The 17,802-nt window shown below is 39.1% G+C and overlaps 1 protein-coding gene across 8 annotated transcripts in view; it reads left to right on the top strand.

Moving 5' to 3' along the window:
• Nucleotides 1-17,635, top strand: part of LAMA2 (laminin subunit alpha 2) — a 344,213-nt gene extending 326,578 nt beyond the window's left edge. For 7 of the 8 annotated variants that reach the window (XM_082302950.1, XM_082302949.1, XM_082302947.1 and 4 more), the window contains 9 exons: nt 65-241; nt 1,056-1,269; nt 5,807-5,919; nt 7,379-7,568; nt 9,922-10,077; nt 13,470-13,623; nt 13,972-14,102; nt 14,721-14,943; nt 17,394-17,635. In XM_082302950.1, coding sequence (XP_082159076.1) covers nt 65-241; nt 1,056-1,269; nt 5,807-5,919; nt 7,379-7,568; nt 9,922-10,077; nt 13,470-13,623; nt 13,972-14,102; nt 14,721-14,943; nt 17,394-17,551 — 1,516 coding nt within the window. In that variant the 3' untranslated portion in view covers nt 17,552-17,635. Of the gene's footprint in view, nt 1-64; nt 242-1,055; nt 1,270-3,346; nt 3,407-5,806; nt 5,920-7,378; nt 7,569-9,921; nt 10,078-13,469; nt 13,624-13,971; nt 14,103-14,720; nt 14,944-17,393 lie in introns of all 8 variants that reach the window. The other variant, XM_082302948.1, reaches the window with a different exon arrangement.
• The last annotated feature ends 167 nt before the right edge of the window (nt 17,636-17,802 follow it).

Genomic DNA, 17,802 nt, shown 5'->3' with positions numbered 1-17,802 from the left:
ATTTCAATACAAGAAATAACCACAGTAAAATACATATTTCTTTGCTTTCAAATCTTTTCCACAGCATGTTCAGTGTTCAAGTCGATGAAGACAAAGTCCAGACTCAGAGGTTGCCATCAGACCAGCCCATCTCTGTTAAGAAGCTCTTTGTGGGGGGTACTTCTTCTCAGTTTCAGACTTCACCTGTCAGAAACATACCACCATTTGAGGGCTGTATATGGAATCTTGTCATTAATGCCACGTAAGTCTCAATGATGCCAACAAATGTCCAGTTAATGAGATCTGGTTAACTACCTTGGTTTCCAGAAGAAAGTTCATTGTTGCAACGAATCATACTAGCAGCAGATCCTGGAATATGATCTCTTTTCTTTATATGCCATTCCTTTTTTTTGTCTACAGTGTATGCTCCATAGGCTGTGCAATTAATGAGCTGTTTTACAGATAAGCCAACACTGTCTGTTTATCCACAAAATCAGAGAAATTCAGCAGTAACACTGCAGTAAGATGTGCATCAGCGATAGGTATTTATGGTGTACTATAATACTTTATTTTAGGTAAGGTTGACTTCCAAGAGAAGTCAAAATTCTGAGAACCACCATGGGAATCAATTTACTTTGTGGAAAGTGCAGTAATCTGGAAGGAACATTTGAGTAAAAGGAAAGGCAATGATGAATAAAATAAAGCCTCTATAGAAAGTTTCCATCTAAATCTTCCTTTCATATATCTGAAGTACCTAAATTAGGATTTTATCACTCCACATCAGAGTAAAGGACTTCTCTGCAATACCACTGAAACTACATAGGCCTGTAAAGTTTGCCAAAGGGGATGCCTGTCTCTTTGCACTGACTGTAGGAAGAAAAACCGATGGTCACTATTGCCTCTAGTTGAAGTGTCCCATTTCTCTACCTGTACCTACTTGTACAGGATGGGATGAGTCCTGGCTTTTGTATCCTGTGAAGTGAAATTACACTGCAGCATGTAGCTGTTCTTTATAAAAGGGTGGTAAAAAGGCAGAAAAACTAATAACAGACATCACTCTTTTTGTGTGTTCTCAGCCCTATGGACTTTGCTCAACCCGTCTCCTTTGAAAATGCAGATATTGGCCGATGTCCCACACTAGAACCAGAAGTTAGGCCACCTGAGGATGAAGATAAACCAACTCGTGCAACAGTTCTGGTCCAACCTGAACCAGGCACTAATGGGGAGAAAGAAGGGCCAAGAATCCCTCCTGCTTCTCCTCCTCCAACACCATCTCTATCATCAGCACTTGTAAGTATGAATCACTTCAGTCAGATAGAGTTTGAAAAGTTTCTATTTCCAGGCAAAATTGAAAGGCTATTCATCAGGAATAATGAAGCACTTTGCTGCAAAAATAGTAACAATTCAGCATGATTCTGTACATGAAACACCTTGTTGCAGGTCAGTAAAACCTGTAGATAATGCAAAACTGGTAGATAAAATTTGCTTGGATTATCACAACAGTAATTTAAAGAACGATATAGGTTTAGAATTCTCTTTGGCTTGCATGCTTTGCCATAAACCCTTACACTTCAGGATGTAAGCCAAGCAATATCTGCTTGGGTTTGGAAGGGAAATTTTCCCATGGGAAATCCATTTCATTACGATATTTCTTGTGCTGTTCTCTGATGCATATGATAACAGCCTTGTCAGTGACAGGATGAAGAAAAAGATAAACCAGGAGGCCTATTTGATATGGCAATTCCTCTACTGCTATTTTGTAACTTTAGTCAGGAGAATTACAAAATGAAACCCCAGTCTCTGCTAAATTGAGCTCAACTGTTGTTACCAGAAATAAACTGCTACATAGTGGCAAGCAGTCTTATACAACAAAATTTAAGGACAAAACTTCTTCTCTCACAAGTGTAGTAGTTTTGTAGATTGATGCAACATTTTACTGTTCACAGAACATATGTTGACACATCTGAATATTAAAATCAATAATATATACACTGGAAGATATTTCTGAGAGGAAAATTATTTGTATTTTGTTAGACCTGAATACAACCAGCAGGTTTATGCAGGCTATAGTTCAGTGTGAGTGAGGCTTCAAAATGGTGTGAAAAGACTGCACGTTCCCCAGTTAGGAGCCTATTTGCATCATTGGAATTTACACTTCAATAATAAGATCGTTTTGAGAAGTTAAGAACCGAAATTCTGTTTGAAATATGTGACCACCTTTGTTGGCCAGGTATCTATGACACAGCTTTATCTAGAAGGACTTGTCAGGCACTACTGAAATCTCCAGATCACGTACCTGGAAATGGGAGCCTTGGGTTCAAGACTGACAAGCTCCATCTCAGTTACTACCGTATCCCGAGCCCCACAGTTACAAACACCGGCCTCTCAATGCTCTAGGGAAGCGGTTGTGGTTCGTTCCCACAAGGTGGAGTAGTTGTAGCACCAGGGCTCCAGTGCAGCTTTTCTGTTTGGAGTTTAAAGCAAATTTGCAGTACAGTAAGGCTACTATAGAAAGATAAGGAACCAGGCAGCAACAAGGTAAAAAAGATTATCCAGTTTAATGGTCACTATTGTGAAGGAATGCAGTCATAGTATCCCTTGATCAAGCCTTATAAACAAAACAAAAAGCAAACCACAGAAGAGCATGAAAGAGCAAGTATACACTTCCTAAGATTATAAACACTAACTTTTAAAATAGCGAAATTGAGAGGAATAGGTGTACTCATTAATATCAGAAACTAGTCCCTTTGTAACAATGTGAGTTGTGTATATCACGTATCTAGAGCAGTGATAATTTAAAACAGGAATTCAAAATAAAAATCTAAATAAAGCACCATTACTCCACTTCTCTCTTGAAAATAATGAAACCGTTTTAGTATGCTGAAGACTTGAAACTATTTTAAATAAGGCAAGCTTTTGGATAGCTGTTACATTGATATTAGTAGTTCTTCAAAGTATTTTTCAGGGGACTGTTGCAACAAAGTAACTACAGTCTGGTAATGAGGTAGCACTCGTATGAGATGGCCCTCATATGACAGTAAATTATACAGAATCTCAGTGTAGAAGGAAAATGTACAGCAGAAAAAAGTATTTTCACATAGGAGGCTTAAATAAGGTACATGGTCTATTTAAGTCCTTTTAGGAGCTTTTTTACCTACATACATCCATCTGCATGTAAAAGGGGAGAGCAGTTGAATCCCAAATGAGAAAAAAACCTTCCCTGTACTAAAAGCAAGAAAAGATTCGTAAGTAGGACAGTTGGGAAATACACCAGCCACCAGTCTGCTGCTGCTTGCTATGGATGCCAAAATGTTCCTCAACACTGGGTATCTGCTACTTCTGCCTCATGTTATTCCCTGCTTCTCAGGGTTCGCTTGCCGCTGAAATGAGGAGCGCCAGCGTTACTTCTGCCTTTGACTCCGTGACGGTACCTCTCTCTTCTGATCCATGCATTTCTGCATTGTGCTATTAACAGTATTCAGTGAACTGTGGGGACTGCTTCAGTGCTCTTTCTACTAATTGCTTTCTTTGTAATTACTAATACAGCAAATGAGAATATGGAGAATGTGTGACAGTCCACCAGTGGCCTCCTCTGTTCTTCATTCCCACTGCCATACCCGAGCTTCTTGACCTACCAGTTAAGTCCCTGACATCTTACAAGACCAAAGTGAAGTGCAGCTGAAGAGTTCAGGCACTCGTGTAATATGGGAGACTATTAAGCAGCCAGGACACATTAAGGCCATTAGGCAAGAAAACAAAGCTGAGATATTTTAATACAGGTTGATGATCCATGCTTAGTGCACAGTCTTGTGAAAGCTGTAAAGCTGGGTGTCCTTAGATAAAACAAAAGCAGACACAGGGCTGTGAATAAAATATGGAAGTTTTTTAAACATGCCCTACTGATTTTTTTTTTCCTTTTGCTGACTGTTCCACATCAGCCTGATGAATGTTTACTATTATGAGTAGTTATTAGTAAATAATCAGTGTATGCTATGATTCCAACCACAATGGTGTGTTGGACTCTCTCCCACACTCCTTGCCCTTTCTTACAGTCATCCTGCTGGAATGAAGAAAAACTGCAGTGTTTACTGATGCTGGGGAGCAGCTTGTGTCAGGGTCAGACCCTTTACTAACATATAGTCTAGGATTAAATTTACAGTCAGAATATATCCTTTTACCATGTAAAATGTAAAAGCATGCCAGAGAAAGATGTGTGTGTGTATTTTCCAATCCCTTCCAGTACCAGTTGTTATTCCCTATCTTCAAGTTTCAGCAAGCTCAAATGTAATTGAAGGTATTATATGCATAGTATTGTGATTAACTTAGTTGTTAGATCTCTAGATAAGCCCGTAAAGCTTAAAATAATTCGAAATTTTACCCTGCATCATGGGAGTATTTTTTTTTTTCTTTTTGATGATCACTGGAAGACTGGTGTCATACATTCATAACCTTGCTTGGTCCTGGTGAATTTTCCCTGTTTTTTCCCTCTGTTGCATATTGATGTATCAATTGTTCTTGTCATAATGCGTGGCGTTCTACTCTGTCATATTCAAACCAGAGTATTCATTATGTAAAACTATATTTTAGAAGTCCTCTACACTGTTATGAAGATTTTTGTGACGTGTGAAAGCAAAAAATATTACTGAAAAACTGAGTGGCAGGGGGCAAGAAATTTCCTCTTTGCAGTTGAAATCTCAGTGCTTAAGTCACTCACGACATTTTCAAACTGTTTCAGAGAAAGAACTCTGTCAGCAAGGCACCGCACCTTGTGCTTTGCAGGTCCCTGCTGAGTCAGGGCTCAAATAAGAGACTGTCACCAATCCAAAATGATAGCAGCCACAGTGCTTAAAAACAGAGCTTGCAGCTATCAAAGTTTGTTTCTTTCCCAGCAGTATTGTCTGATATTGTGTTGATTTAGATCCTTTGAGTAGTTTCTTCACAATACTCTCAGTGGGAGGCAAAAGCCAGACATAAGTAGAAGCCGGTAATTACCATGGTCTCGCATTGCCCCAGGCACCCCTATACAAGAGCTTGTATACCAGAGATTAAAAGACCTGGTGAAATTAAAAGGAGAAAATTATAGTGGACAGAAGATATTTTACCTTGCATTATTGCACCACTTCAAGATTAATAGAAGTGGAACGACAGGGAGGGGTTTCTTTCTTTACAACCTGGGTAATGTCTCTACATTAGACAGCTGGGGAGTTAAACAGTTGTTACATCTATCCAGGAGTTATTTGGATTCCCTGATTGTTTGTGGGGGCCTTTCAACAGCACCGGGGGAAACAACAGCACATTAAGCTAAGAATACAGTTGTAAAACAATATAAGGAAGTAAAATGAAGGACTCATTGACAGCTGCAGGATCTGAAACTACTTTTAACTCATTATTTTTAAGGTTACTAGATTTCAAGTTGACAACAAAGCATCCCTTTAAAACTTGAATTCTTGCTTCATTTCTGTAAGAGGGAATCCTACTGCGTGAAACTCAGTTATGTGAGCTAAGGGTACACTGAGCTGCCTGGAAATCACTTAAGACTCTTGTAAATGTCCACTGGTGAAAGCATGAAAGCAGCAATGTTCATATATTACTTTTATTTGCTTTTACAGCCAGCTTAATGAGCTCTGCTTTTACTCCAAGTTCCTGTCATACTGGTTTATAACTTTAGCTGGTGTGATGAGACATCAGCACACTGGAAAATTGCAGGGCCAGTCTCTAGATTAAGTACAAACAATATTCTCAGTCCTGAGCAGCTGGAAGACTGCCAGCATATGCACAGATACAGATACAAAATATGAAGTTTGTATGATTGCTGTCTATTTTGCAGGATTCCTGTGCTACTGACACAGAACCATCCATTTTAGAAGGTGGCAAGCAATTTGGTCTTTCAAGGAACAGCCACATTGCAGTTGCATTTGATGACACCAAAGTGAAAAACAGGTATGTTGTTTGTTTCAGCAGTGAGTTTTGATGGAAAAATTTCAAAACAAAATGCCCCTCCTACTTCTCTCAAAGGCATCTCCCAAAAGTATGGACATAATCTGAAAAAGATCACATCCCATGACTAATCAATTTTATTAAGCAAACCTCAAAAAGCATTAAAGCATGAAATCTAGGCAATCAAGTGCCCACCTAAGTAGCTCTCACAGAAACAATTTACCTCTTTGTTTGTAAAGGTTTGGGCACACACAGATCCCAGACTGATTTGCTAAAAACCAAACAGAATAATGGAACCAGGTCATGCAACTGACTTCACAGATTGCTTTTTCAGAAGAAAGTTTTTTTGTTCAGTAACGCGATAATTTCTTTCAATAAGCAAAACTTCTTTCCCTTTCCCCCCAATAGTTAGGGTCAAGCTTACACAGTAAACAGGAAAAATGACATCGCCACCCCAAAGTATAACAACATATTCATATAGATGTTGACATGCAAAGGAATTCCATGAACTGTTTGTAGAAGTGCAGCTTTTTTCAATGGATTTGTGAAGCTAGACCTTGTTAGTTATTCATTTTTGCTCTGAAGACACGTGGTCATTAACAAATGTGCCATGTCACACCACTAAGCAATTTCGCTGCTTATAGTTTCCAAATCCGTTAGCCTCATACTTATTTATCCCTATAAAGATGTTGTACCACATAGGCTAATCCTAGAAAACTAGGAATGATCCTGGTCTGATCAGTTTTATGCAATGATTTTTCACATTTGTATTATCAGCTGCTTTCAGGTACTGAATTTGCAGCTCAGCTTGAGCAAGGTTAGAGATGTGTTGTCTTAGCATTAGAGAATCTAAGTAATTTCTTCACAGGTTCTTTGCTGTAGAGGAGGTTCTCAACATTACCATTCTGCCCAAAGGGTCAGCAGGTTTGCTCAGACACAGCCTCATTTTCTCTTAGGAGAGATCAGAATAGGTGTTTTATATCCTCATTGTAAACTCTTCTCTCTGCATCTTTAAAAGTTTTGCAACCTGTCTTCAGGCAGTACAACTCATTAGAAACTCAACATTTGCCAGCTGTCACTACAGCTCTCTCCTCTTTGTGAGCATTATGTGTGTGGATGATGGGTAATGCTGCTGGAATTTTACAAGCGCTGGGATTTTCTAGCTGCTACAGCTGCAGCTGAGAATTATATCTTGAAATTCTATGCCAATATTGTAGTTTTGTGTCTGCACAGCAAAGGAACTGATGAATGCTTACATGTCAGGGATCAGATACGTGTGAAATGCAATTTGCATGCAACCGGATTATTTTTCTTGAGCTCTAACGGACAAGTAAAATTGGCCACTAGCTGTATAAAATTGTTTTAGAAAAAACCACAAAAAGGTAAAGCAGGTGAATTTGTCTAGTACCTGACTCCAAATATATTTTCTTTTTTTACTATTTCCTGTTTGTTTGATTTCTAGGCTTACAATTGAATTTGAAGTCCGAACAACAGCTGATTCTGGCTTGCTGTTTTATATGGCCCGCATCAACCATGCTGATTTTGCTACAGTTCAGATAAAGAATGGTCTGCCTTACTTCAGTTATGATCTGGGGAGTGGAAACACCAGCACAGTGATTTTCAACAAAATAAATGATGGCCAGTGGCACCAGGTATAATAGTCTCTAATTCTAAATTATTCTTTGTAATGGTAAGAGTGAGCTTTGTTTTGCCTTAAGATATTTGCAAAATGTAGTCCACACAAGCCAAACTTTACAACTAGGATTTTCTGGGGAAAAAAAAACATCTAGCAAAATTTGTGTCAGATGCACTGGTACACAGAAATTTATCCTTCAGGAAACACATATTTCTGAACGTATTTAAAATATGACCCATATATAGTAAAGAACTGCAGAAAATGTTCCTTCCTGCTTAATAGGGCTCATGTGAGTATCAGCTCACAATGATGGAATACATCATTAAAACCAGTTGTTTCTACATTAATAATGTCATTGTTAAATCAGAGTGCTAAGAACAAAAGGAAAAAAAAAAGTAACATGTAAGTAAACCGTCCCTGGTTTATTAATTCAGTAGGGAATAAATATTATATTCATGGATGTATTTGGCAGCACCTTCTATGACTTTATGAGAGGGAGCCTTATATGCAATACCTGTGGCATTTGGATGCTAAGAGAAGGAATAATATCACAACCATGAAATTCATTATTTACTGGGCCCAGGACAACAGACACACAGTATATTCATTAGGTGACATGCTGGAAGGCACTGTTAGAGAGGAAAAGTACACATGTAACTATGTGTTGAATTTATATACTGTAAGTTACATTGAATTTTGTACAGATATTTAGAAATTCAGCATCCAAATCTCATCCCCAAATGAGAAAAAAAATCTAATTGCACTTTCTCTTACACTTTAATTGCCTCATTCCCACTCTGTTCTCCAGGATTTTTATTCTCACAAGATTTTTAGTCATGAACTTTTTGATGATAGCAACTGCTCTACACCAAGGTATTTCATAAAGGGAAAAAATGAGGTTGTAGTAATCATTTATCTCTTTCATATAATGCCTGGGAGCACTGGCAGTAGACCAAGGCCCCATTCTGCTACTCCCTCTGTACACGCAGAAGATACTTTTGCTTTTTTAGCCATTTTCTTTTTATTCTAAGGGAACTAAATGGAGCATATATTTCTTAATGGAAGATTGTGCTCGTTGGGCATACAGCTTGACACTCCACAAGAGGGGGGACCCTTTTTGTAGATCCTGTTTCTATAGCGGAGAATAGAGACAAAGTCACAGTTCCCAAAAAGCACAAAAAATTTTTCAGAACGGGAGGAGGAAAGGCAGGGGTTTTAGGAAAAGGCCATAGTCTTTGTTTCTGAGAAAGCAGGGGCTTCTCCTTAAAATAATCCTTTTAGTGACAACCTTTTCTCCATTTGGAATGATTTAAAACATTTCCATCAGGCCTACAGAAGCCACTTGGTGCTGCTGCTATCCTGCTGTCTGTTTAGGTCCTCTGTAAGAATGTCTATTCCCAGCTCCTGTCTCACTCATCTAATCTTCCTTCTGCCCAAGGTGTAGTTATCTGTCTCAAATTTGCAGTTGCCTGTAAACACCAGGTTCAGGCCCTCACCTTCACGCCGCCCTTGTCAGTGTTCAGTAATTCCCACTGCATGACAGGTACACTGCCACACTGGAGCAGGAGCAGCCATGTTAAAGAAAAGCCAAAAAATGCTATTTGTCTCTCTTTGCTATTCTGGTGAGCCAACTACTGTGCTGTTTAGAAATCTGCTAGCATGCATGATGCATTTTGCATTTATCCCCCTTTTTATGCAGAACCATTATTATACTGATTTGTACAGATTTAAATATAAACTTTTGGAAAGACATTGGCCTAGAATTTCCTCAGCTCTTCAGCAACTGCACTCCTTCCATGCTATTCACAGTCCATTTGTCTGAACAGAAGCCATAATACCAACAGAACGTAGTTGGTATTATATTTACTCTAACATGAACTATGATCTGAGGCATGTCCAAGTTAGTGGAATCATAAACCCAATATTGTCTGCAAACATGTGCTGCTATAAAGATTTGCGACCGGTGCCATAGCATTCAGCATTTATTCTGAAGTACTTATCTATTCTCACTACTTAAAATTGCTGTCTGATTCCAGGAAAAAAAAAATACTGTGCCATGCCTGTTATAACATAACAATGAAGCATTTTAAAGGAATCTCAAGTCTTTTCAGTAATTCTAATAAACAATTGTCATGATGCCTACTGACCCAGATGCAATTAATACACAGTCAGATGCTGGCGCAAAACCTCGCTCAGGGGCTTTGTCCATAAATATTATCCACAGTTGGTGCCATGGTACTTCTGTAACCACCCCTGCTACTTTCTCATGTATTGCTATATCTTTTGGACTGTAAGAGTAGTTACGATCTGGAAATGCTTGGTTGTCAGAAAGCTACTTGTAATTGTGTTGCATTTTTGTGTCTTTCTAGATAAAAGTAAGTCGAATCAAGCAAGAAGGAAACCTCATAGTAGATGGTGTTTCTAACAGGACTGTGAGCCCCAAGAAGGCTGATATACTGGATGTTGTAGGAATGCTGTATGTGGGAGGGTTGCCCATTAACTACACAACCAGGAGAATTGGTCCGGTAAGCAAGTTTGTTTAAGTTACCTTACATGCCTTATGTCTTGATTGGTACCAATGTCTTCCAGTTTTATTTTGTCTTGCTTTTCCCTCAGACTGCTCAAGAATATGGATAAAATGGACTCTAGTGGAGGTACACAACATTCTTTCAGTGGAAGGATCTGACTCAGAATCCAGTTAATGCAAAAAAAAAGGGGTTTTTTGAAATAGCAGTTATTTACTTTCTTGGAAAAGCAGAAAGTTCCATACACTTGCATCCACTTGGATCACTGCACAGCTAGAGCATAGGTTCCTGCATACCACTTGCCCTGTCTTTTGGCTGTAATTAATCTAGCAGCAAATGCTAATAAACAGTGAAAGGATCTCCTAGAAGGAGCAGCAGAAGCCAAAATTACCCTGGACAAAGTACCCAGTAGTACTGCTGCTTACTGTAATAATCAGGTTTGTGTTGCTGTTTCTAAAAGAGAAGAGAGGGTGTTTTGAAGGAAGACCATGAAAGTCCTCCTTCTGTTTCCAAATTAAATGTGTGTATATCAATTTATCACTGTTTTGGTTCAAATGCATGGCTTCCATGCTGACATTGAAGATGACAGAGAGCCCAGGGAAATAAATATCATTTTGGCCTAAATTTTGTAGAGTTAACTAAGAACACTGTATTCTCTCACCCAGACCATTTACTGCATCCGTCTGCACAACTTCATGCTAGTCATCTCACCAATTCACTTCCAACCTCCAAGATAACACCAGTATCAGAATGGGAGACAAACATCTTCCATGCTTTCTTTTGCTCTCTGTGCAAAGGGTTCTTTCAAAGCAGAACCCAGAACATGAGTGAATTTAATTACAGCAAACAACGAATTTGGCATCTAGCACAGCACAGTTCAAACACACAAAAAATGGAATGTCAGTAGGAGCTATGTCTGGGTTCATCCTGGGTAGATACAGAGAATCCATAAAGAGGAGGCAAAGCACAAATCTGGTAAAGAAACAAAACAGACTCCCAAAGAAGCTGCACATGAGTAAATACCATTGTACCAAGATGTTTATGGAATGGAAAATACCAGTCTGTAGACAAGCAAGAGTGCCTTCTTTGGGTGGAGGAAATAAATACAGAAAAGGAATTCCTAGACCCTGCTGAAGTCCCTGTATTGACTGATGGATAGGGAATGAAGGGGATGAGTAACCACTCTACATCTGAGAGTTGTATTCCATAAAGAAAACAGACCTGTAACATCATGTTTCTTAGTAAATAATAGATCGTGCAGAAAGCCCAAACTGAGGCAAATCTACTGATCGTTTGGATTCACCAAACCAAATCTGAAGCACTGAAAACCAAAAGCAATACTTAACTACCCACAGCATATAATTCCTAGTAGTATCAAATCATGCTCTTCGAAATATATCTGCAATTTACAATATTAATCTAAGGAGAAAGATAACACTCTTTACCTACTGCTATTTGTCAGAGGTAATGGAGGGAACCCGTGCAGATAAATGGCTCAGTCTGGCAATAAGAGTCGTGTCAGGTCCTGACAGTCTCACGTGCTTTGGGATTTAAATGAAGCTGTGGCTTCAAGTGTCATGTAAAAGCCAGTGCTTGCCTTCCAGTCATGCTCAGTAAAATACACCACGATGTATGAGATAGTGCTGTGTTGTAGCTTCATGTAGAGGCTCTGAAGCAAACCAAGTTGAAAGGATGTGTTAGGGCTTTCTTCTAAACACACATTAGCCTTTTTAGACAGTAATCCATTATGTAACCGTAGGTGAGTTGGCTTCCTTTTCAGTGTAGAAGACTGATACCCACTTGTTTAGCTTAAGCAAATGTCACATTTTAAGCACTCAAAGCTCTGCTCTCAGCAATAGAGGTCATATTACCTGTTACCATGCTAGAGTATAACCAGATCTGCTTTTCCATAGGGAACAGAAAATTGTCAAGTTAGAGAATGTTATTGAATTGTCTACAAATCTTGCATTTCTGTGATTTATTCTTGCAGTGAAGATTTGTTTTGTTTTCTGGCATTTCTCTTTTCTGATAACAAAACTTGTTGATCTGGAGATGACTTTTACTTAGAAATTACAAAAAGGTCTATTTTTGAAGAATCAGAGAAAGCATTGTTCAGCTCAGAACTGAATTTATTCACTGATATTGCTCAAGTTTTCGTGAAAATATTGTAAGGTATATTAGCTGTAATAAGCTATATAATTTCACAGTACATACAGCTTTGATTTACAAGAAAATAACTTCTTAGAAATTCTTTCTAATTATAAGTCAGAATATTGCTAGACGAGGTAGTGTGAAGAGTCAAGAGTTCTCTCTGCAGGTGTGCCTTTATCCTTTTTGTATTTGTACATATTTCTAGGCTGAATTTTTTACACTGATATTTATTTTCCTCCTTTCTACTGCACTGCTTATGAATATATCTTCTTTTTCTTCCTCAAAGTACATGTTCTATCATTTTCTTCGCTCCCACTGGTATCAGGGATAGGTTTTCCTAACTCTTTAAGTCAAAGATCAAAGCCTCTGTCTGAATCTGAGAACCAAAATGCAGCTTCTGCAGACCTTGGAGGGAGAAAGGAAGGGAGAGCTCTGGAGGAGAAGCCAGTGGCTTTCAGAAGTCCCACTGGGATGCCCTGGCCACACCCAGAGGAACCCCTGCCCCAGGCAGGATCATGGGTACTCAAACCACTGTTCTAAGTGTGCCCAGACCAGCCACTGGGGGTTACAGTTGTGTGTGCCCACTGCAGAAGCCAAACCAGAGCTGCTACCCTGCACAGGAGCCTCCATAGACATGGGCACATTCCCTGCCTCCACCTGCCTCTCTGGCCTGCTGAGAGGCCCTGATCACTGCCACAGTCATCAGATATGTGCAGTCAACAACCTTCACAACAGGAGCTTTGTTCAGGGTAGGGATGTTACCTGCATTACCTCTGTCTTACCATGCAACATTAGGCCCACAGTAAAGTGATTAAAGGAAGGAAAAAAAAATCATCCACCTAGTAAAATTACCAGCAGCCCAGACAACTATAGCTGCTATCTTCATCTACTTGCAAACCCCATAACCTAGTCAATTAAAAAGGCAAAGTATAGGCCATTAAATTCCTGCATTGCTGATGTAATTTGCTATGTTTCATTATGCGGTGTATTATTTTATGTCCCCTCCATTAAGCCAAATAGATGTGACTCAGATCACATCCCTGAAAAGTAATGTAATTCATCCTCAGTATGACCAAGAGTAGATTCCAATTACAATCAGATATTAAGGATTAGCTATGTAAAATTTAAGTTTTATTCAGCTCCATAAGTCCAGCAGAGAAGCAGAGAAAATGCACTCGTTGATTGCATACTTTAGGCTTGCTTCTCATAGTTTTACACTTTGTTTGAAATATTGACTGCAGATCCTCCATAGCATTGATGGCTGCATCAGGAATTTTAAAATGACAGAATCACCTGTTGACCTGGATAATCCAACTACCAGCTTCAACGTTGGAAAATGTTTTGTCACTGCACAGAAGGGAACTTATTTTGATGGAACAGGCTTTGCCAAAACAGGTAACGAACAACAATTCTGGTGATAGTCAAAAGAGAGAGAAAGAGGAGATTCTGCTTTCAAAAACTCCCAGTGTTACCTAACTCCTGTTGGCTGGAGGCAAGGTGAGACCAATACGTGAAACTCTTGCTGTTATCTCACCTAAGGAGATGCTATAGGACATCTTAGCAAGGTCTTGCACTAAGCACAATTGCCGTAAAGGTTATTTACATGGTTTCATATGAAATGGAGTGCATTAACAATGCTTAGTTACTTTGCCATACTCTCAGCACAATTTATGTGATGATTATTAGGAATAATGTCTTAGATGCTTATCTTCATTTTATTGTGCTTCCCGTTTTCTCTCCCAGTTGGTGCATACAGAGTGGGAACAGACCTGCTCGTGGAATTTGAATTCCGTACAACGCGAATGAACGGTGTTCTCCTAGGAGTCAGCAGCCAGAAAATGGATGGGCTTGGCATCGAATTAGTAGGTGGAAAAGTGAGTAGCAAAGCAGTTTTGTCTCTTCATAACGACTGTTTTAGACAGCACAGGTAGTTTAAATGCAAGGTTACTACCCAATCTCAAGGTGTCTCAAACAATACCAAGGCTCTCGAAGGAGAGCAACACTTCCAACTTCCCATACATCTAGAGGCTCTTACACTTTTAAAAGATACTTTAAAAGATTCTGTGACACCTGAGTCTCCTGAAAGTGCAACATCAGGTCTTAAATGAGTGACCATATAAGAAGTTTGAGGAAAGGCTTTGTCATTAATAATACTAATTTCTCCTGTGGATATCTTTTACATCACAGTCTGGAAAACCAGTAATTATTCTGTCACTATAAAGATTTTGGAGGGGTGTAAAACACCCTAAAACTAAGACCAAAAAAAAAGGGAAAATGACAACTTAGAGAGCAATTTTGCATATTTCCACTTGTGTTTAGCTCAGCAATACAACCCAGATCCCAGAGGGACAGCAATCCACATGGGGTCTGGTACTAACTTAAAGGTTTGGTGTGTAGAGTCAAACCATGTTGACTTCAAACAAAAGAAACAAACAAACAAAAAGAACTGGACTGTTTTGAAAGCTGGCTGATGTCTATGCCGTGCTTTTCAGGTGATGTTTCACGTTGACAATGGTGCAGGCCGATTCTCTGCTGTCTACGAGCCTGACGCACCAGGCAGCCTGTGTGATGGACAGTGGCACAAGGTTCATGCAAACAAGATCAAACACCGGTTGGAGCTGACTGTGGATGGCAGACAGGTGGAGTCTGACAGCCCAAACAGGGCCTCGACCTCGGCAGACACAAACGACCCTCTCTTTGTCGGAGGTTATCCTGGTGAGTGGGCAACACATAAATTATGCTTTACTTGTGCTCCAATAACGCTGCCTTGGTAATGGCATAAATGTAATTAGGACTAGCATGCTAAAGATGATGGATAAGACAGGCCAATTTTGTATTTTGTGTGGATGCTCATTTCTGCATTCAGCTGCATTTCAGAACAAGAAGTTCTGCAACAAGAGACTCTTACAGATACCCCTGCCCCATTTCAAATGTAGTCACTGTCACAGGGGATCAGACAGACTTTCTGCCTTCTGCTGCTCACACACACAGAGCCTCCCTCTTAAAACTTTCTGTTTAGTAACAGCATAATAGTCATGTTGCAGTAGTAACAGCATTTGGCATATTTAAATTTAACTTAAGAACAGCAAATTTTAACCAAAGAATGTATATATGCCCTTGAGGAGGCAGGACACTGTGTGTAAATCAGCCTGTAAAACCTGAGGAACTGAGGAATAAGAACAACAGCTTGCACAGAGAGGTGAGAAGACACCATCTCTTTCTAATTAATGCCTTTGCTTGTGGTCTGCTGGGTTTTAAAGGAAAAAAGCCCATAATCTCCATTTGATAATCAATATTCTGGAAGCCCTCAAGAGAGCTTGCTTTATGCAGAGGTAATTGAACAATATCAAGAATTGGGCTGAGCTCTGTAGCAAGCTTCATCTTCCACTAAGCTGATAATGAATGCTAGTTTTCATCTCTTCTTAGACAGTCAATAAATTTTCTAACAACAGTTTACTTTCTGAAAATACAGTTAATATGTTTGCAAAGTACCAATTTTGTTGCATTTATAATAAATTTTCCCTCTAGCTTTCAAACCAAAAAGGGAAGTATGTTTGCAGTATGTGTCCGCTCTAGTGCATACTGAGGTCAATGGCAAGACACCTCTGAGTTAGTTAATTCCGAAATTATTTTCTGGAAGTTGCTTTTTCCCCCATTCTAATGTGTGATACAGTGCATCTAAAAAGCCTTCTCTCTCAAGCTTTGGAACATTTAAAAAATTGTATTTGGTACTGAGATATGAGAGTTGTACATTAGTCACAATGACTACCAATAAGGACCAACAACTTTATGCCAGAAGGAAAACAGCTTTGTGGCAGCCTTTTTATAACAAAACAAGATTCTAGCATGGGAGCCAACACTGAAGAAACACTGCAGATGGAGTTATTATCTCGTTCTGGACTGGGTGTCAAGAGGAGAGACACAAATTGCAGTAACACTGCGATCTGTACAAAACAAGCCTACACTTACATCATGTTGAAGGGACATTCATGAGTTCAGCCACATGGCAAGTTAAGAAACTATTTAATAAACCTACTGCACGTGTAAACACTTCAGTCTTCTTTTGCTGTCTACTCTAGCTCATCCAGGATTTGTTCTAATATTCCCAATACCTAGACAGCTGCATCACAAATTTTAACCACAGTATCAGGGATTTTTAAAAATTAGTATGTATTAGTATTTTCCAGTCCTCTTGAAGCTTCTCCTGGCTGCATAAATAGTGCAAAACAGTTGTAAACCAGTTAGAGTTAGCTGATGGAGAATTTTCTGCGTAGATAAAATTTTCACCACCATAGTGTGGATGAGAATGTAGATTCCTGGGTACCCATAAAAGCTAGCATTCATCTCCTGGTATCACTCTTCCCTGTGCAAGAAGAGACAGATGGATTCCACCATCTTATCCTCTGTGAAACACAATAATGCTATGGCTGGACAGTCTCTACAAGTGTAAAGTTACTTCTGCAACTCCTACCTTATTAATCACATAGATTTGTATCAAAGTGCACGCCTGTAGCCACTTTTTCACTTGGAAGAACACTGTGAAACAATCCATGAATTTCAAGCAGTTGAGAGAAATATTTCCAGCTTCCAACTCAAACCACCCTCACTTCCATCCCCTCCTTCATTAGTGAAAGAGATGTACTCCAACCCCTGGCTTTACTATCAGCAAGGAAAAAAAAAGAATACTTGAAAACTGTCAAAACCAGTCTGTAAATAACATCTGAAATCCATCCTGAGGAACTTGCTTTCTTGTGATGTTAGGACTGAGAATTGAGTCAATTTTGGCCTTTTTTCCCCTCTGTTATTCTGTGAATAAATAGCTCGAGAAGTTAAATATCTGCAGAGCAGCATGTGTGTGTATTGTATACCATTTGTAGGTAGCAAGCTGCATATGTGGGTTACAATGGCAGTTTATATGTGTTCAGATTCTGCCACTATCATAGTAGGGTGGAAAAAGAAAAGAAGAAAAGAAGTCTGGATTGTTATCTGACATAAGCATTCTTGACATTTACTCAGAGTGTTTGTAATTTTTTAATAATAAATATATACAGCAAATAAAACATTCATATGTTGCTGGGGACATCTGTCCTTATGCAGGACTGTCAAAGAACAAAATTAAGTATCAACTCAAACTAATTACTTTTTAATTTTTTTCCCTCCTTCAGATGGTGTGATCCAGTTTGGGCTGACAACTAATATCCGTTTTAAAGGATGTATTCGATTTCTGAAGCTCACCAAGGGTACTGCAAAACCTCAAGAGATTAACTTTAGCAAAGCTTTGGAGCTGAAGGGTGTCCAGCCACTGTCATGCCCTGAAGACTGACTGTCATTCAGCCAGTATGGGTCTGTTTATGTAAGCACCTCAGATTAAAAAGAAAAAAAAAATCTATATCTACATTGCATTCATAATAAAATGGTTTTTGTGCAAGTATTTGAGTAGTGTTTGTGGTATATTCCAATGGCTATTTCAATGTACCTCCCAGGAATGCATGCACTAATCCCTTCCCCCCCATTCCCTTCCTCCTCCCCTAAGGGAGTAGAACAGTAATTTTTATCTATCTCTTTCTTTATGGC

Source organism: Coloeus monedula (assembly GCF_965178545.1).
Source record: "Coloeus monedula genome assembly, chromosome: 2".
Taxonomy (NCBI): domain Eukaryota; kingdom Metazoa; phylum Chordata; class Aves; order Passeriformes; family Corvidae; genus Coloeus; species Coloeus monedula.
Note: the sequence above shows the minus strand (reverse complement) of the source record. Positions and strands in the feature narration are given on the sequence as shown.